Here is a 19,867-nt window from a genome sequence, read left to right as displayed (position 1 = left end):
GATCAACCCCCAGTGCCTCAATGCATAAGTTGTATGTTATGGTCCAGTATTTCTAAATTCAACAAAAACACTTTACTTTACATTTATAATCATAAATAATGTAAAATATCAAGTTTACAGTTTTAAATGTTTGTCAAATCAGTTGCACGCAAGCATTTTGTGGGTTTGTGTGTATGCGTGTGAGAGACATAAAAGAGAGGAGGAGGGGGGGGGGCGGACAAAGACAATCGGTGTACCAGGTCATTTCCTTTGCAAACTCGTTCGACAAAGCAGAGAATTTCAGGTCTCAATCCAGATAAGAGACGAAAAAAAAGGTAGGTTACTGAAAACCTCAACAGCAGATCACCACGGTGATAAAAACCTGCTTTAACCTTCTTTGTTTTGTTCACAGGAAAATGAAGAAGACATTTGTTTGTGATGAATCAATGATCATCACCATTCCCATTGGGAGTCTGAGGGATGCCAGAGAGGGTCAACTGATGCCTGAGAAATTTCAGTGTGTGTACAGAGATTCCTACAAGGTCTTTGTTTTGAAGGGGAAACCCAAACCTCTTGGAGTAAGTTGTGTCTTAGACAGCTGGAGCCACGATCACAGACTGTTTCATAGCTTTATACTTATATTCTTTGGCTTTAACTTACACAGAAAACATGCAGCATTGCAATGGAATATTATTCTGTCTCTTTTTTTATTTATTAGGCAGCCCAGGCCATTGCTGGTGTGTTCATCCTCACTCTCGGTCTGATTTTCACTCAGACAGAAGACTTCACCAGGTTCTACACCCTACCCAGTGCTGTGGTAAATACAGTTACCAAACTACTACTTTAATTTACTCCCATAAGAACGTTACCATTCTAGATGTGTCTGTGAAAATACAATAAGAAACACATTCTTTAGACGTTCCCATTGCTATTAGGGAACAGTATATCTACTGTATGCATCTGTGCTTCCTTTTACGTCTGTGCTCAATAACGTTTACCGTATTATATTGTGTCTTATCTTGTTTTCTTTTTATATTCCACAATATTGTATTTCAGTGTAATGTACATGTTTTATCAATCTTAGTTTGTGGTCTGTGGTATGCTGTCCTATGCTGCTGGACAATCTCCAAACATGCATGTGGTGAGTTAAAAATTACGTTTGTATAAAAATTGTGATGTCTCTACAATAGGTGGCTTATCCCCTGGATTTAGAAATAATAACATGTATTCTGGATATAGTAGTGTAATATTTGTAATGCAATCTGATACACTTTTTAATCTAAGTAACAGGATTAATCACAGTTAAATTTAAATTTTAAAACTGTGATCCAAACACAAGCTTTTATCTCCTAAATACAAAATATGGCGTTACATAATGCCTTTTTAAAACATGAATTCAGAGTATATGAAGTAAAAAGGAAGGAACTTGCAGGATAACGGACGCACCGTGACATAGTGTAACATAGTATTTAAAATGAACATGCTATTCAACATCAGCAGAAACATGGATGAGAAATTAAAAGGACCTAAAGTGAGGAAGGAAGTTTTATATATGTTTGCCATCCAGTTAAATTTTGAATTGTTTTTAAGTTATTTTTCTTTGTAAACTTGCACTCATGAGTGAATAATTGTAACTAGCAAATATGGAGTTTAAGAATTTTGTTCCTGTGAAGTCTAAATAATAATAATGAATGATCTTCTTTTTTTTTTTGTTCATAATGACTTTCCTGCACTATCACTGCATTTTTCACCCTGCAGACAAAGCTGTCATTCTCTCTGAACATCGTCAGCTTCTTCTGGTCAATTGCAGCAGTTTGTCTCTGTGCAGTCAAGTTCCATGTTTCATTAGAAGATAGCCCGCACAGTCCTGAGGTAAAGAGAAACAGCATTTATCCTTTTTTTTTTTTTTTTTAAGAAAAAAGCCTTTCTGATATAAAAGGTAAATGTGTATTCACGTCCACCACTGTCTCAACCTTTTTAGGTCCATGAAGGAATCAAGGGACTGATTATGACTCTGCTGGTTGTTGAAAAGTTAATAGCCATTGTCTTGATCTACTGGCTGAGCAAAGCTGTATGCAGAGAACATTTCAACACTTTGGTATGTTGTTTTCTTTCTGTACACACAGCAACTGCATAAGACAGGGCCGTAATCGCCTATTTAACATTAGGGTGTCCACCTCCAGGGGGGGTCTGTGGAGAATTTGCCCCAGGAAACAGCCATGCTGACCATTTCAGGGCATTTTGATAAAATGCTAGATCAGGGCTTCTCAAAGTTTTGATAACTGAGTGCCATTTTAGGGAGCCAGCATATGATTGAGAGCTGCACAGAAAAAGTACACAAACATGACTTTTTTCTTGTGACACATTTCCTATGACTTTTTTGACATGTTATATTGTGACATTTTAATAACAAACCATACTATGACTTTTTAAATCAAAATTTTATAGCATTTTTTAATGATCAAACTATGACTTTTTATGGCATTTTCATTGCATACTTTACAAAACTATTATGATCGTCAGTGATATAGCCTACATAACACCCTTATTCCATTCTAGTTTTCCACTTTTAGATACATTTGAATGTAATGAAATAAAAAGATGATAGTGTTTCTCAACAACTGTACCTATACCTATTCACAGCAGCCAAGCAATGGCTTTTGCTGGGATACGGTAATTTGGACAAATCACACGCAGATCCACAATACAACGTAATACTAGAACCAGTAGTGAAAATAATTTTAACAATAGCAATGACAGTAATATGTTCTTCAAGTTTATTTGTGATCATGTAACATTTGCTAATTATTATTTTGGACAGCAGTGTGTGGTTGCCTGTTTAGGCGTAACAAATTTTAGATTTATTTTTTTATAAATATAATATATATTACAATTACAACCTAGCTTTAAGAGAAATTACATTATTTATAATTAATAGCTGTCTTCTTTTTCTTTTTTTACCACAGCCCATCATACTGCTGAAACAGGGAGGCTGAAGGCTTTAAAGGCTTGATGGAGCGCAACAAACCAATGTTCAACTGTCTATTTACATGGTACTTTTAAATTCCTCTTTGTATCAGAAGTGTAAAACAGTCTATCAATGTCATATACTCCTGAATATATAGCATGCAAAGAACGTGAAACTGATGCTTGTTTTCATTTGAAAAATACGCCAACAGCCGATTGCACATGAATGAGCCACTTCTTGGATGTAGATTACCTGTTATTTTGTTTGTGTACATATTGCAATGTTTAATACTTTTATAACAGTGTGCCATAAATAAAAAAAACAGAAGTGTTGGTATTTCTGTAGTCCAAAATTACCTTTAAACTTAAAGTCCTGGATAATGTTGCACTGTCTCTACTCCTGGAAGTCAGATCATATTTTAAACTTCTTGTATTGTAATCATTGTTTGCTTTTATTCAGTAAATCAATCAGTTTATTGGTTGCATAAAATCATAAAGTCAAAAAACTGGCTCATGCACATCTTTGAAGAGTCTCCTGAACAGGTGCGTTGGAAAAAAACTTCAGCAGGTCAAGAAAGAAAAAAGATTGCCGCACACTGTTGCCAAACTTGCAAAATATTTAATGGGACAGGGCAGCTACGTTTCGGTCATTACAACCTTCGTCAGGCAGAGTTGCCACTCTGCAAAAGAGATAAAATATTTAATGGGACAGGGCAGCTACGTTTCGGTCATTACAACCTTCGTCAGTGTGCGGAATTCTTTTTTCTTTCTTGACTTGCATAAAATCATAAAATATGATTTAAGCAAAATGTTTAAGTGTATTCTGTTCTCTGTGAATCACTTTGTAACTCTGTGTTGGGCAAATAAAGGTAACTTTTGTTTGTTTGTTTAGGCTTTATTTGTCTTCTTGTGTACCTGTAACACATTCCTCTACTTTGGACAATGGCTGATAACAGCTACAAAAAGGGGTTTAAAATCAGCAATGTATGCAAATAATCACATAAATAGTAAATCTACATTTGGTATCAGAAAAATATTGTCATACATTAAGGGAAAAACTACAAATCAAAATGTACTATGTATTCATAAGATACAATAATCATGTGGAACAAGTAGTACGAGCATATAGCGGTGTAAACCCAGAGAGAACAAGTCATTTTTTACTTAATGTGTTACAACCAATAAATAAATAATTGCCATGCAAATTTTAAGCTGTTAGACTATTTCAAAAACAATTTTCCAAAATGGTTCGGCAGCTAATTAAAAAGAAAACCCCCAGGTAGGGGTTAGTTTTACTCTTGTTACAAACATGCTTTCTGCCACATTGCTCATAATCATTTTTGTGAATTATTAGGTAACCTATGTTCGACAGAGTCCCCCTTACCAATTATAAAGTTTTTTTTTCAGTGAGCAAAAGACAATAGTGAAATAATAATGGGACTTGCAAAACAAGACATTTTTGTTCCATTTTTGCCATCAAATAGTGACAAACCAAACAATAACCTCAGACACAGGCAAAATGGACTATTTCGGTACACTAAGTAAGTGAGTTACTGTCCTTTACAAAACAAGCACTCTGAGTATTTGGTGGTTAAAAAAACACTCACAGGGTCAGGGGTTAATGTGCTGTATTTACTGTGGTCTCAGTTTAGTCCTTACATGCTTATCTGTAGCCTACATTATGTGTGCTTTACTGACTATCTACAGTGCACAAGTTTCTTTATTGCAGTGAGAAGTTGCAAAACAGTACAATGAGAAAGGCCCTGAAATCAAATCCTGTTTAGAGCCACCAAAATTCAAGGGCCGGCTCTGGTGCTCAATTTACTTAAAGTGAAGGGATTCTGTGCAAAATAGCTTTTCAAATTTCTTTGCATTTGTATTCTAAACTACCAGAAATACAAAACATTAACAGTAAATCAAGAATTTTGGCGCCCATGTGGGTTGTTTGAGCTCTTCATGTAAAATGATGGGGCCCTCTGCTGGGAGCTGAGGATGATTTTTGGTTTCAGTGACCTGTGAAGCCATGAGCAGCCACATGGGGGAGATAAACACACACACAAAATCAAGTGGAGTAGAAACACCTTTCAGTGAAGGATGTTTTCCAGGAAACACTTTCATTTGACATTCAGATAACTGTTGCACTGTGCTATGGTCAAGCTGCCAAAACCTGTGGGCTGACGTGTTCCTTTAAATATCATTCCAGGAGGTCACAGTTTAAGGTGTTAAACTGATTTGTCAGACTCAAAGAAGTCAACCTATGTTCACTTGTCATGCTTTTAAGACCTTGCACGGAGGTCACGCTAAAAACAATCAGAGCAGAACATGATGAAGGAGAGCATGTGCACTCTTCCGCTTTGGGACACTCCCTGCAACCATGTTACACCAATCACAATCAAAAGTGAACAATCCCTCTAAAACTTTCTTCCTCTCTTTTTAACCCTCTGTTGCTCCTCCTGCTTAGCTGTCACATTTACTTTACACTCTACTAGCAAGCTATGTGACTGTATGTATTAATTTTAAGTCATTCCTGTGTGTGTAGTAGCAGTTAGAGGAGGTTGCCAGCCGTGGTGTGAATCACTTTCTCATGCTGCTGTGAGGAGCTGCTGCTCCCTGCGTCCTGCTATGGCGTCCGTGTACAGCGGATCCCACACCTTGAGCAAGGATGATGTGAATTACAGGATGCATTTCCGAATGATAAACGAGCAGCAGGTTGAAGATATCACGATCGACTTCTTCTACAGGCCACACACGATAACACTGCTGACATGCACCGTGCTCAGTTTGATGTATTTCGCGTTCACAAGGTAAGTCGCTCGCGGCTAGCGTTAGCTCGCTGGGGTTAGCTTAGTTAGCTAGCGCCCGGCTAACGGCAGCAGTGATGCTCTGACAGCGTACAGGTACACGGGGGAGGTTAGCTAACTGTTAGCCACTCTTTAATGGATTTTCTCACTGAAATAAACTTTACATCCACACGAAGGCACTGGAATGAGCTTCTTGGTGATGACTGACTACATTTTACCCTCATTCATCGTCAACAGAAGCTAATAAATAGATGTGTGTTACATAACGGTCGTCCAGTGATGAACACTTTCCTGGGCATTAGCAACAGCAATGTAACTAGCATGGAAACGGGTCATAACGTCATATTTACACAGATTTTCTGCTTTTAAAACCACAATATATGTAATATAATGTAAGCTTTATGTCTTTGCCAGCTGCTGTTCACTTCATTACAGATGTGTAGGGGATATAACGCATAGACTACATGTAAAAGTGTCTGTTTAACATATACCACAGCATCACTGGTGATATTAACTGTGTGTTTGGGAAATGTGTGTTTACCCTGTCTGCAGAGATGATGGGAATCCAGACAGTAATCTCTGGGTGGGGCTCATCCTGGTCATCTCCTTCTTCCTTGTCATCAGTGTTTTGGCATTTCCTAATGGTGAGCAAAAAAAGGCTACTGAAATGGTTATTTAGTTTAGTTAAGTGTGTTTGCATAGCTCTTAATTACAGTTAGCCTGAAGGTGCTTCACACACGACCATATGTTAGCACAGTAAATAACAGTGACTGCTTTACATGAAACTCTTAGCTTTAACATGGAAGTCATTATGAGAAGAGTAAATAGACTGTAGAAAGAAAATTTGATTTGTCATTCAGCTCTGTCACCATTAAATCAAATCAAGTATATTCATATAGCACATTTAAAAACAACTGCAGCTGACCAAAGTGCTATACAAAATAAAGGAATGACATACAAATATATAGCAATATAAATGTACACAAATATAAAACAGAATAAAACCACTACAAACAGCCAAAGGCCATTGAAAACATGCTCCTGATGAGTCCCTGAGTGATCTCCTCCCAGACCTGGATCAGGGCATCAGTGAGCTCCTGAACAGTCTGTGGTGGTACTTGGCGGCATCGAATGCACGATACATAACGTCCCATAGGTGGTCAATTGGATTTAGGTCAGGGGAAAAGAGAGGGACAGTCAGTAGCATCAATGCCTTCGTCATCCAGGAACTGCCCACACACTCTGGCCACATGAGGCCAGGCATTGTCCTGTACCAGGAGGAACCCAGGGCCCATTTCATCCTGGTACCTAACAGCAGTTAGTGTACCACTGGATATGACATGGAGATCTATGTCTCCCCAGACCATCACTCACCCACTGCCAAACTGGTCAAGCTGGATGATGTTACAGGCAGCATAATGTTCACCACGGCATCTCCAAACTCTTTCACACCTGTCACGTGTGCTCAGTGTGAACCTGCTCTCATCTGTGAAGAGAACAGAGTACCAATGACGGATCGCCAAATTCTGGTGTTCTCTGGCGAATGCCAGTTAAGCTGCACGGTGCTCGACTGTGAGTATAGGCCCTTAAGCCACCCCTCATGGAGTCTGTTTCTGACAGTTTGGCCAGAAACATGCACACCAGTAGCCTGCTGGAGGGCATTCTGTAGGGCTCTGGCAGTGCTCCTGCTGCTGTTGTTTTAAGGTTTGTCTTATAAGGGTCAGTGGAGGGGGAGCATTTGATTGAGAGCGGAAGGCTATTCCAAAGCTTTGGAGCAGCTACCGCAAAGGCATGGTCTCCCTTACCCACCAGCCTCGATCGCTGGACAGTAAAAAGACTAATCTGAGAGATTGTTCTGAGGAGCTAAGAGGTCGGAAGCTGGAGTAGGGGCAGAGAAGTTCAGCAATATACTGGGGTGCCAGCCCATGTATGGCTTTAAAAACAAATGAAAGAACCTTAAAATCAATCCTGTATTCGATAGGTAGCCAGTGCAGGGATCCTAGCACTGGTGTAATGCTGTCTCTTTTTCTGACAGCATGCAGTGTTATTTTTGGTTACTATTGTTAGTCATATCTCACAGTAGGGATTTTTACTCCTTCTCAAAGCCTTAAATAACATCTAACAGTGTACACAAGGAAGCAAAACTGTCCAAGATTATGAGCAGTATATGCAAAATAACAATGCGAAGGAAAAGTGGTTTATTTGTTTAGGCATAATGACAAACCGTGTCCAGTCCATCACTTGTTGTATTATATCTTTGACATAGTGTCTGTATGTGCCTCACTTTAGGTCCATTCACCAGACCACATCCAGCAATATGGCGAATAGTTTTTGGTGAGTATTGCTACAAGTCTCCAAGGTTGAAACTGTTTTTGTGTGGGCCTTAGATATCCCTTCTCAATGTCATATCTCTCTGCTGTTAAGGTCTGAGTGTCCTCTACTTCCTGTTCCTGGTTTTAATCATCTTCCTCAACTGGCAGCAGGTGAAGCAGCTAATGTATTGGTTGGACCCAAACCTGCGTTACGCCAAGAGAGAGGCAGACATAATGGTGAGTGATGCAGGCTTACACAGAAAATAACTTTCAGATTGATTAACATGCACCAGTTGAGCTCACTACCAGGGGATTATCAATCATTGTAATGAGGCTATCTTTGCTGCTCTCCACAGGAATATGCTGTGAACTGCCACGTCATAACCTGGGAGAGAATCCTGAGCCATTTTGACATTTTTGCATTCAGCCATTTCTGGGGCTGGGGTATGAAGGCCCTGCTCATTCGAAGCTATGGCCTCTGCTGGACCATCAGTATTACCTGGGAGCTTACTGAGGTATGAGGAAAAACAGATAAGGGTTTTTACACACTTAATGTCCTGTGGTGTATCACTTTCTCTCTGGCTGCCTGTGTCTCCCTCTGTCTCTTTCTTTTTATAATGGAGACATTTTACGGTGTACTAAGCTGGTGATGTAACTGGTTTATCTGGTGAAAATTGATGAGTTTTGGGGTTTTCTTGGTAATTTTATGTAACATATTGATATTGTTGAAGGCTGAAAAGCTTTTCTGATATGGTACAGACTCTCACAGCCTTCTAATCTTCTGTTCAGCTGTTCTTCATGCATTTGCTGCCTAACTTTGCTGAGTGCTGGTGGGACCAGGTGATTCTGGACATTCTGCTGTGTAATGGAGGAGGCATCTGGCTTGGCATGACTGTCTGCCGCTTTTTGGAGATGAGGACCTACCACTGGGCCAGTATTAAGTATGACCTTGCAGCCTGGAAATTAACAAAAAATAACAGTGTCCAGTTTTGTGCTCGTCCTAAGGCCGTTTGATATGTTAAAGGGACAGTTCACACCAAAACAAATACATATTTTTCCTCCTACTTGTAGCGCTATTTATAAATCTAGATTGTTGAGGTGTGAGTTGAGTTGAGTGTTGGAGATATCGGCTGTAGAGATGTCTGCCTTCTCTCCAATATAATGGGACTAGATGGCGCTCAGCTTGTGGTGCTCAAAGTGCCAAAAAATAAATTTGAAAAACTCAACAGCAATGTCTCAGAAATCATGACCCGGTTACTCAAGATAATCCACAGACCTTGTTGTGAGCAGTTTCATGTTGGAACTATTTTCTTTCCACCTAACTGTGCTCACTAACTGTTTCACCGTGCAGAAGAAGTGTATATCTACCCATGGATGAGAGGCCTGTACATTAATGGCATTCTCCTCGGCTGAGCTGTAACATTAGCCAACTCAGTGGTGCTAGGTGAGCTAGCAATAGATGTACACTTCCTTCTGCACTGTAATACGGTTGAGGTGTGTAGTTATGCAGAAAAAAAGTAGTTCCTACATGAAACTGCTCACGACAAGGTCTGTGGATTATCTTGAGTAACCGGGTCATGATTTCTGCAAAGAGGCATTGTCGTTGAGTTTTCAATTTTTATTTTTTTTTTAATTTTTAAATTTTTTGCTTTGAGCACCACAAGCCGAGTGCCATCTTGTTCCATTATATTCAAGAGAAGGCAGACATCTCTACAGTTGCCATCTCCAACACCCGGCAACTCACACCAAAACAATCTCGCCTGATTAAAAATTACTACAGGTAAGAGGAAAAGTATGTTATTTTTCTATTTTGGGGTGAACTGTCCCTTTAAATTGTAGGTTATGATATGGGAAGTGGGGTTTACATGGTAAGCCTGGCAGGTTCATTTCATGGTATCATCCCTGGCTAAGTAAGAATACATGTAATATGTTGGCAGTAAAACATAAGCAACCTTCTTAAATTACTTAAACTGAAATGTATATCCTTAAAGTACGATATCATAAACTAAATTATTTGCATGCAGTTCTTTATTTTTTTATGATTTATTATGTAAATTCAAGATTTTTTTTTAAAATTGTGAGCCCAATGAAAGATAGCTGTATTTAATCACCTTGATTATAAAAGTGACATTTTTGTCTTTTACTTAAGAAAATCACAGGGCATCAGAAAAAGTCATGTTAAGACATGTAAGCTTAGATCAATAAAGATTAGCTAATACATCAAGCAAGGCATTTGAGATAGCATCTTAAGATGTTTAAATGGCTGTTTTGAAATATGATATAGAAGTTCATTAAGGCAGAGTGGACATGAATGATTCAGGTGATGGCGTTGCTTTCATCCAGCTTTGTCCACTGTACAAACATAATACTTTTTGTGAGTCTATCTGCATGTCTTTGTAATCCCTCTCCCGTGCTTCCCATCCAGGGACATCCACACCACCACAGGGAAGATCAAACGAGCCGTGCTGCAGTTCACCCCAGCAAGCTGGACCTACGTGCGCTGGCTCGACCCAAAGTCTTCCCTGCAGCGAGTGACGGGCGTCTATCTGTTCATGATCATCTGGCAGGTGGGTCACTGAGAAATCCTCTTTCGCCACCTCACGGTAACTAAGTGTTGACTAGTCAGGGATCATCCATTGCGCTCTGCCTGCTAAATCCAGGCTAATCTAATTGACTTCTCTGTTGCTGAAATCTAAAACCTGTCTCAGATGGATCCATATAATGCACGGGTGTCCTGCTGTCTACACATTAACAGCTAATCCCATACGCTTAAAAGACACGGCTGATTACTCAGGAGCAATTTATGGTAATGAGAATACCATGGATGGAGAACTTGAGTAAGCTCGATTGCTTTCCACTGGAGAGTCAACTGCGGCTGCCAAATTTCTACCCACTGGCAACCATGGTGATGAAAGCTGCTGTTTCTCTCATTTCTGTGCGGTGATGAAACAACATTGTCCTCCCCTCTCCCTCACTCAGGCAGTTCCCAACTCTCTTGAGGCTTTAAATAGTAATTACGCGTCTTTGAGAATTAGTTGAAGAGATGGAGGACGCCTCAGCTCGTCTCAGCCCTACTCAGCACAGTGACAATTTAGCTGCTCTTCACTGGGTCCAACAACACAGGCTCCAGGCCAAATGAGTGAATAACACGGCAGCAGGCCACCCTCTCATTATCTTCCAGTGCGGATGAAGGGGACTTGGACAAAGTGTCCCCTGAAATGAACTGTTAGCTTTGTTGGCAGTTTGTTCAACCAAGTGTGACTTGCATTGTAGAAGAATCTTTGTTTGTTAGCGTCCTGGCTGAACCGGATGACCTTTTTGGTGCATCTGCCTGTAACAAAGCGCTAATTGAGTCTTATTGCCAATAGACATTACTCATAGCGAACATTTGGACTTGTTGAACACAACAGGTGTAACTACAAACATTAATAATGGCTGCATTCCTATACAAGGGGCAGTTCCAGGGTTCCTTTTTTGTGCGCACAGTCTCACTGGCATGGCTGACAGGCACATTAATGGATCAGAGATGTCAGTACATGTTATTTAGTAGACCTGTGCTTGTCAAAACATCTGCTCTGAAGAGATTTGTGGTCACTTAAAACAGAGACTGGGGCATGGTAAAGCAACTGAACAGTCATCATGTGAGAAAAAAGTCAGCTCATGATAGGTACAAGGCAATATAATAATTAGGTATCGTGTTGCAGTAAAACAATCAGAAAAATCAGAGTATACAATATGTACACGTTGTTTAGACTCATACAAAAGTATCCCTCTCAATCATCACTTTCGACCCACTGGAAGTGTGGCGGTGTATCTATCTGCAGAGACTCTGCCCTCTGCCTGTATTTTCTTATTCTTATTTTGCTGCGTTCAGGGTGTTCCAGGGCACAGGTGAGGTCAGGGCTTCTTAAAAGGTAGCGACCAGGTGCCAGACCATATGCAGTCTGTCCTGGGGGTGGCTACGAAAATTGTTGACAGCGCCAGAAAAACGCAGCTATAGTGAGGCAAAATGCCAAGCACACAAAGCTTGTTCCAACATGAAAGTGAATCTAGGGTTGGCTTTAACTTCCACTGTCACTGGTCATACTGATTACAAACAGTAAGACAATAATATACCTTTTAAGCATTCTAGATTTAGGATAGCATGAGCAACAACAACGAGCCCTTTATGTGAGATGTCACGTTGAAGTTAGAATATAGAGTGTTAAAAACATTTGTCTTGTGTATACAACACACTGCTTTAATCTACGGGCACCATTTAACTGTTTCAGTTTCAGATCCTCATGTAAAATGTGTTTGCAATATTTTTGGCACCAAGTGTCAATGGGCCTTTTTTCACAGAAGAACTTTTGACATTTCATAACAGGAAAAGAACTTTGAAAAATGTCTATGAAATTAAAAGTAAAGCACAGGCCAATGAGTAGTACAAAATGACCATTCAGATATAAATGACTCACTGTATGTCACGTTGAATTTGTGAAGGTAATGAGTTTTTCTCACATGCCTCCAGGGTGAAAAAAGGTAAAACTTCCTCATGAATTGAAGTCATTGGGGACCACGTTTGACAACAACAAAACCATATCAAAACATCCCTTTAGGGAGCGATCACACCGAGATGAAACGCTAGAAACGCGACGCCAGTAAAACCATTGTTTTCCTATGATACGGAGCGTCTGACCGGCGTTCAAGCGTCTTTTTAGACGGGCGTTTCTCCAGCGTCTTTTTAGGTGCGTGTTTTTGTAGACGCTTCTTTTTAGACGCGCGTAGACGCTGAAAAGTTAAAATATTTTCAACTTTTTGAACGTCAGACGCCAGTAGCTAGCATGCATTGAATAAGCGCTTCCAGCGTTTCAAGCGTCTTTGAAGCGTCCGCGTCTCTAACGTCTCATTTCTGTGTGATCGCCCCCTTACACTCTCACATGCAGTATAATCCTGGTACGGAAACTGTACATCACGGAAACTGTACATCACAGTCTGGTACGGAAACTGCTCGGCAGCTGACAGAGCTAAGGACAGCACCCACCCCTTCCATTAACTGTTAGTAATATTGCCATCTGGAATACACTACAGAGCCTTAAAGACTCGTACTTCCAGATTCAGAAACAGCTTCTACCCAGCAGCCATCTATGAACTGAACTCTCACCCCCTTCCACACCCACTTCATCAATGACATTATTTTAATAACAAGCACACTGCACTTTGCCCTTTTTTATGCACTTACATTATTGCAATAACAAGCACAGTGCACTTTGCTCTGTTTTATGCACTTAAATTTTATACTATATAGGTTACTTATCTACTGCTCTTTTTATAGGCTACTTATCCTGTTTTTTGTAATGTGTATCTGCATGCGTGCATGAAATTCATGAAGAATGCTCTTCTTTTTTCTTTTTTTTTTTGGATTATCCATTCACTGAGGAGGCATGTGAGAAAAACAAACAAACTTTACTTAACAAATCAGAGGCATCGTGATGAGGGATTTTGGTCATACTGGGGGTGAAGTTTTCCTTTAAGGGTGCTGATGCTCATTCACATATATATTGGATGGATGTATTGGTAGTGGGAACTGTTGTCCTTTTTCATACATACATTAATTTCACATTAGTACAGCAGGAAAAAGCCAAAGCAACCTAAAGGTGTTTAGGGCCAAACGGTGCAACGTTCTTGACTGGTTAAGTCTTCCATCCAACTTGTCATGTGTTATAGTGCTGCAAATACACTCAAGACGAAACTCCCACTTGAAACAAGCAGCATTGCCACAAATATTCCCTTTAACTACAAATATTTGAACACCAAACAGTTATTTACGATTATCTCTACAGGGGACTTTGTATAAAAAGTGCCAACATTCCTCCGTTCATCAAACCGATGTGCTTGAATACAGAGCTAAACCACAAATGCGTCTCTGTGCTACTTTCTGTGTCATATACACTAACAATTAGACATGAAAAGCTTTATTCTCTTGTACCTGTTTCCCTCTTTGTCCACAGCTAACAGAGTTGAACACATTCTTCCTCAAACATATCTTCATCTTTCCTGCAAGCCATGCTCTCAGCTGGTGTCGCATCCTGTTCATTGGTATCATCACAGCTCCAACAGTGAGGTAAGACACAAAAGACTGTTTAATTCGTAGGGGAATGATCCAAAAGACTGATAATGGGGATGTTGTACATTTTTACATGCTTATATTCAGCTCCTTGCTTTGAAGGCAAGTAACAGATTACAACTGCAGGTAAATATTGCTAATGTTTGCATTGTGTTTGTTTTTTTGCTTCAGGCAGTATTATGCGTACCTTACAGACACACAGTGCAAGAGAGTTGGGACCCAGTGCTGGGTGTTTGGGTAAGTGAAACCTAAACTGTCACCCTTTACCTCTCAGGTAAAAGCCATATAAGGGCATGTTTGTTTTTTTTTTTTCAGTGAAATTGAAAGTTAACTACAAGTTAGTGTTTGTTTTCTCCTCTAATTCACAGGGCAATAGCCTTTCTGGAGGCCTTGGCGTGTATTAAGTTTGGACAGGACTTGTTTTCAAAAACACAGATCCTCTATGTGATCCTCTGGCTTCTGTGTTTGGTAAGACCAGATCACAGTAATGCTGCATTTCTGTGTCAAAATGAAATGCTATGGTTGTCATTCAGCAGTCATCATGCTCTAAAATACTACATGGAATCTTGTGACTTCACTTTGCCGCCAACACACCATAATTTATTACATTTATCTTTCTATTTCAACATAAAAAACAATTGAATGTAATACTTAGTGTGCTGTCAGTTAATGGTTATGGATTTCCCATGAATTATTAACCAGTCTGTGTAATGTTTGATCTGTTTTTAGGCCTTCATTACATTCCTGTGCCTGTATGGAATGGTGTGGTATGCTGAGAATTATGGTCCAAGAGAAAAGGTACATTTATCATTAAGTCTGTCACATATTTCATAACAGAAAGTAACGAATGTGGGTCTCAGTTTAAAACTATATTTAAAGATCCTCTTCACTCAGAAATGTGTTTTTATACTGATAATGTCCCCTAAAATGTCTGACCCTGAAGATACTGGCTTAATCCAAATGTACGCCCACTGGACTGGCGGACTGAGCCCTTGTGGACTTCAGTTGTACATAGTGTAATTCATTTACTGTCATCACGTAAAGTCTGCGAGGGCGGAGACTGCAAGTGGCTGATAGACAGCCCTCAAGACTGTTTCACTCATTGCTGTGGAAACGAACTCATCTGTCCCTGCAGATAACAAGCTATAAATCCCATGTTTGGCCTTTTTTGTGACTGAACACAATGTAGGATATTAATACATCTCTATATAACAGGCTACATGCTTATAAAAAACAAAAATGGTTGTAAATGAGGACAAGACTATAACTCAATGAATTGGGTATTACTGACATTAGAAGACCTTCTTTTGTTGTTTTTCAGCCAATTTTCTTTTAGCCTATTACACGGTGCAGCCTGATAGGCTACAATAATAAAAATGCATTTTTATTTCCTCTACAGCCTGTACTTATTCATAATTCTGTGTCATGTTGTTGGTGAATTTCTGGCCTACACAATTCAAATAGCTTTTTAATAGACCTACCTATCAATAACGATTTTACTCATTCATATGTTTTTTGGACAGTTGAAAAAACCACAGTGTCACATCCGTATTGAAAACAACTGTGGGTTATTAAATCAGTGAAGTCTGCTGAAGTTTGCACCCCAAGCGGAGTCTTTGGAAGTCTACAGAAAGCCCGCTTGAGGCCTCTTGTGGACTGGTTGAATTGTAGATTTGGACAGCCCTCAGCACTCCCTGACTTTACGGGAACGTGCCCACAAAATCTGCAAGTCTGCAAGAGCGGTGAAGTTTGGACATTGGGATTCAGCCACTGATTTGTTTCTGTGCAAACTTTGTCAGAGAGGTGTTTTCACATTCCTCTACTGAAGGTGCGATGTCTGTGCACTTCCCCAAAATCTGAGATTTAAACAAAGCCCAGGCAGACTAGATTAGGTTCGTATTAATCGAAACCAGTAGCTGTCTGATATGGGAACCGCATATTGCCGGGGAAACAAATTTCAACACAACACCGGCAAAGAAACCTGAAACCCCCACTGCAGATCGGACTGATTACATGTAATAAAAAAATCTCAGTCGGATGGAATATATCTTTCTGCAATCTTTTATAAGAGACCTCTGGTATATTATTACGTAATAACAGTGTGAAAACACTGTTACATCATAGCAAGTACTGTATGTTTCACAGCTATTAATGCTGTGTCAGCCACTGCCAGTTACAAGCTAACAAACCACATAAATAAAAGATGCTGACTACCCTTACTAATCTGACACGTCTGCTAGTTGTTGATTTTGGTGCACAACAGACTCTGTGTGAGTCTGAGTCTGACTGACACTCAAACGTGTATGGCTGAATCTCTCCACTGTTTCCTCTGACGCTTACACTAGTCACCTTGATGACCACTGCTTTCTTGTTGGTCTAGTGCAAGCAGCAGCAGCAGCAGTGGGTGGGGTGTGAGGCCAGATTCAGAATTTCTCAGTGAGGGAGAGACTAGATGTGCTTCCAACCCCTTGTCAAAGTTTCTTAAAAAGTATTTATGTGAAGAAACCGTGTTAAACAAAACATTAATCCTAGCAGGGTATTTTTTACAGACTTTAAAACGTGTCTGGAGGGGAACTTTAATCTTGTCAGGGATGCATGGAAACTCCATTGTTGGAGTAACCAATTTATGATGTGTTGGTTAAAACCCTAAACCTGTGATACTTAATGCTTGCAGGCCAAATCTGACAATGAAAATAAATTGATTCATACTTGTATTTTCTTGTACTATGAATATAAAAAAGGTGCCAGAATGCATAAAAAAGTATCACAATAGAGCTTGTTTATCAAAAAGTGCCAGAGGAGGATCCCCGGAGCACCTGACAGAGATCCAGACTAAGCTCCTAGTGTCCTCAAATTCTAGGAACTGGCCCTTGGCCTCCAGTTGTTTTGTAAACGTGGCCCCCGGGCAAAGCAAGTTGAGTATCCCTGCCCGAGGGCAATGATGGTTAAAGCACTTGCAAGTGTGAAAACAAAAGCCCTTTTTGGACATGCTTGTTATGTAAATATGGTGGCAATTTTACATGTCGGTCATATGTCACAAAAAGCACCTGAGTTTGACAGCAGTCTCACTAGGTCGACCCAATATAATGCTCGTGATGGCTATTTTTTAAGGCTAAAACAGCAAGTTTTAAAATCTATCATCAATGCAGCCTGTGGGAAAACAGAACACTCTTCTTCCTTGATATTATTAGTTTTCAACTGCTGATCTCAGCAGTGAGACCACTCGCTCTTACATGCCAGGTGCCAAATATTGCACAAGCAAGCACAGTGTGTCTAAATGACAAAAAGCCATTTCTTCGTCAGACGGGTGAAGCCAGCAGTGTTGCGTGTTCCATATCTAAGGAATCAGCTGACTTGTTGCTGAGAACGCTCTGTAAATACACAGACCTGTTTCCTTTAAAGATCCTTATCATTCAGTGTACTACGAAAGCTTTACATGGTCAGTTAGCTGCTACACGTTCCCTGTCCAGTTAACGGTATGTGTGTCATGTGTTTCCTCTTCTCCTCTCACAGAGCCTCTCAGAGTGTGAAGACAGTAATTACGCTGAATCTGCTGACCATGTGTCAGAAGGATTTAAAGGTACAGTGACTTCGCTGTAATTCATCAACCACATAAAAAAAGGCTCAGAAAACATTCATCTTTAGCTGTAACCCTGTAAAGCGCTGACCTCTAGTGTTTGGAATGGTGTTTTACTCATAGTTACATCTTCTTTTAAACTCCAAAGTGTTTGACCCACACGTTTCAGAAGATACAGATGTGGAAGATGACAGCCCTACAACAAGACGTAGAGTGAAGGGCTCCGGAACGACCAAACCCATCAACGGCCTGGACAGCCAGTAGGAGTTGGAGCCAGAGGCTGGTGTGCGACTCCTGAACTCACTCCCAGGAGCCAGGTGTGACGGATCGCAGGAAACACTTCATGGTGTAATTAAAGTCTAGAAAGGCTAAGTGGATGAACAGGCCCATGCAGTGTTATTAGGAGTGCACAGAGGCTTGGACTACAGAGATGCGCACTTACATGTGTGCTGTAGTTTTAAAAAAAACCTCCTAAACCACTGATAACAGGTTTCTGTGTGTGTGAAAAGAGCGAGAGAAAGAGTGGTATTGTGTGTGTGTGTGTGAGTGTGTGAGAGAAAGAGGTGGTGTTAGAAACTGCCGATTCTAGATGTGACTGCATGATCATTGTAGCTGATGAACTATAATTTACAAACATTTATTCTATGAAACAGTATATCATTGATGGTTAATGTGCATCGGACTGGTTTACAACCAGCCTTAACTCCAGTATGTTGGTTCAACACATTTCAATGTTAAAAGCCATTATGTAGAATTTATCACATAAATTGGAGCCTCTATGTTTATAGCACAGAAAAAAAAGCTTTTTATTAGCATCAGTCATCTATTGTCGTGATAGATGTTCACACTTGTTTGGTGTTTATAACTTGAATGTGGGCAGGATTTCAATGCAAGTCGGCTTGAGCTCGGTAGGCGATGAGGATTGTGTTTGACCTGGAACAAAGCAAAGCACACAGTTTAAGCACTTTTCAGAATGTTTTCTTGCAAATACTGTACATTTTGTAACGCTTGAGTGAGTATTTTGTGAATCATTGTGACTTTGAGTGATTTTACTCTCCCTGTCCATCTGTGGCTGCTATCTTTTTTTTTGTTGTTATTTTTACTGTACTGATAACAGAGGGCAATTATTCAAATTCCTGCATGTGTCGTCAGGCTCTACCTGTCTGTGTGCAGGCGTGGCTTCGTTTTACTGTCAAGCCTCTCGTTATTGCATATATTGCATTTGCATGGCAGTGTCAAATCAAGTGTTTAGTAGGAAAATGTTACATGAGTAGTCCGCAGATATTTGTATTACACCACCAGGGCGCCAGTATTGTTTGTTTTTTTGTCTTTCACTGTAATTCTAACATTTTAATTCACCCCTTGTGCCTGTTTGCGTGTTCTTTTTTTTATTCCCAACTGTTTTCAGTTTGTATTACAACTAAAATTTGGCTTTTTTGTGTTTGATTCTTCTGCTCTCGAGTGCTTTCTTGAACATTCATTTTCATTTTGCTCTGTCACCATCATCTCAGTACAGATATAACCCCTCATAATCCTCGACAATCCAGACGTTGACCTCTGTGGAATGGACCAGCCTTCCGTGCTACAGTAGACACTATAAATGATACATTGTCTCTGGATTTAGATGTCATTTGCCAAAAACAATTCAGTTGAAAATGGCTGTTCTTTTTCACTGTGAAATAATGAGACATATTAAAAAATGTTTTACATTTCCTCTTAAACACTGTGTGAGTTATTACTGGAAGTGTTTGGCCTTTTCTGGCTTTTACACCCCACCTTAAACAATGAATGTCTTTATTACTCATTAAATAAATTATCTTTTGTGCTTGCCACTACATTCAAACAAGTAGGAGGCTGTTTGGATACTTAACAATAGGAAATCATGGGTGACCTTGCTCGACCCCTGAAGAGCACTCTGCTGCAGCAGAGCAGTGCCGGATTGGCTGACTCGAGCGCTGCCCGTCTCGGATCAGATTTCACTCTGTCTGCAAGCCATGAAACTCAGAGACTGAAATAGCTGCCTCGTGCTGACCTATAACAACATGTTTTTGAAGGTACAGTTGAGGTTCCCCTTTGAAAACACAGCAAGGAATGTTGTATAGTCTAGAGCATGATCAGTAGTAGC

The 19,867-nt window shown here is 40.0% G+C and overlaps 2 protein-coding genes across 3 annotated transcripts; both read left to right on the top strand.

Annotated features, from left to right (window-relative positions):
- Positions 1-231: 231 nt before the first annotated feature.
- Positions 232-3,831, top strand: LOC126391940 (uncharacterized). The gene is made up of 7 exons (XM_050046972.1): positions 232-314; positions 392-557; positions 698-796; positions 1,064-1,120; positions 1,738-1,851; positions 1,961-2,077; positions 2,946-3,831. Exons 2-7 carry the CDS (start codon positions 396-398, stop codon positions 2,973-2,975), a joined length of 579 nt encoding a protein of 192 aa, XP_049902929.1. The 5' UTR covers positions 232-314; positions 392-395; the 3' UTR covers positions 2,976-3,831.
- Positions 3,832-5,352: 1,521 nt separating this feature from the next.
- Positions 5,353-19,463, top strand: ptdss1a (phosphatidylserine synthase 1a). Of its 2 annotated transcripts, none has more exons than XM_050046962.1 (13): positions 5,353-5,750; positions 6,300-6,391; positions 8,037-8,081; positions 8,172-8,296; positions 8,416-8,574; positions 8,849-9,000; positions 10,485-10,626; positions 14,050-14,162; positions 14,337-14,402; positions 14,534-14,633; positions 14,895-14,963; positions 17,679-17,745; positions 17,912-19,463. In XM_050046962.1, the coding sequence occupies exons 1-13, from the start codon at positions 5,569-5,571 to the stop codon at positions 18,004-18,006; spliced, it is 1,407 nt and encodes a 468-aa protein (XP_049902919.1). In that variant the 5' UTR covers positions 5,353-5,568; the 3' UTR covers positions 18,007-19,463. The 2 variants fall into 2 exon arrangements, with proteins under 2 accessions (XP_049902919.1, XP_049902918.1); XM_050046961.1 differs by having other exon boundaries at positions 5,355-5,750; positions 17,891-19,463.
- Positions 19,464-19,867: the final 404 nt, after the last annotated feature.

The sequence above is a fragment of the Epinephelus moara genome, chromosome 6 (assembly GCF_006386435.1).
Source record: "Epinephelus moara isolate mb chromosome 6, YSFRI_EMoa_1.0, whole genome shotgun sequence".
NCBI lineage: Eukaryota > Metazoa > Chordata > Actinopteri > Perciformes > Serranidae > Epinephelus > Epinephelus moara.
This window is presented reverse-complemented; position numbering and strand designations above follow the sequence as displayed.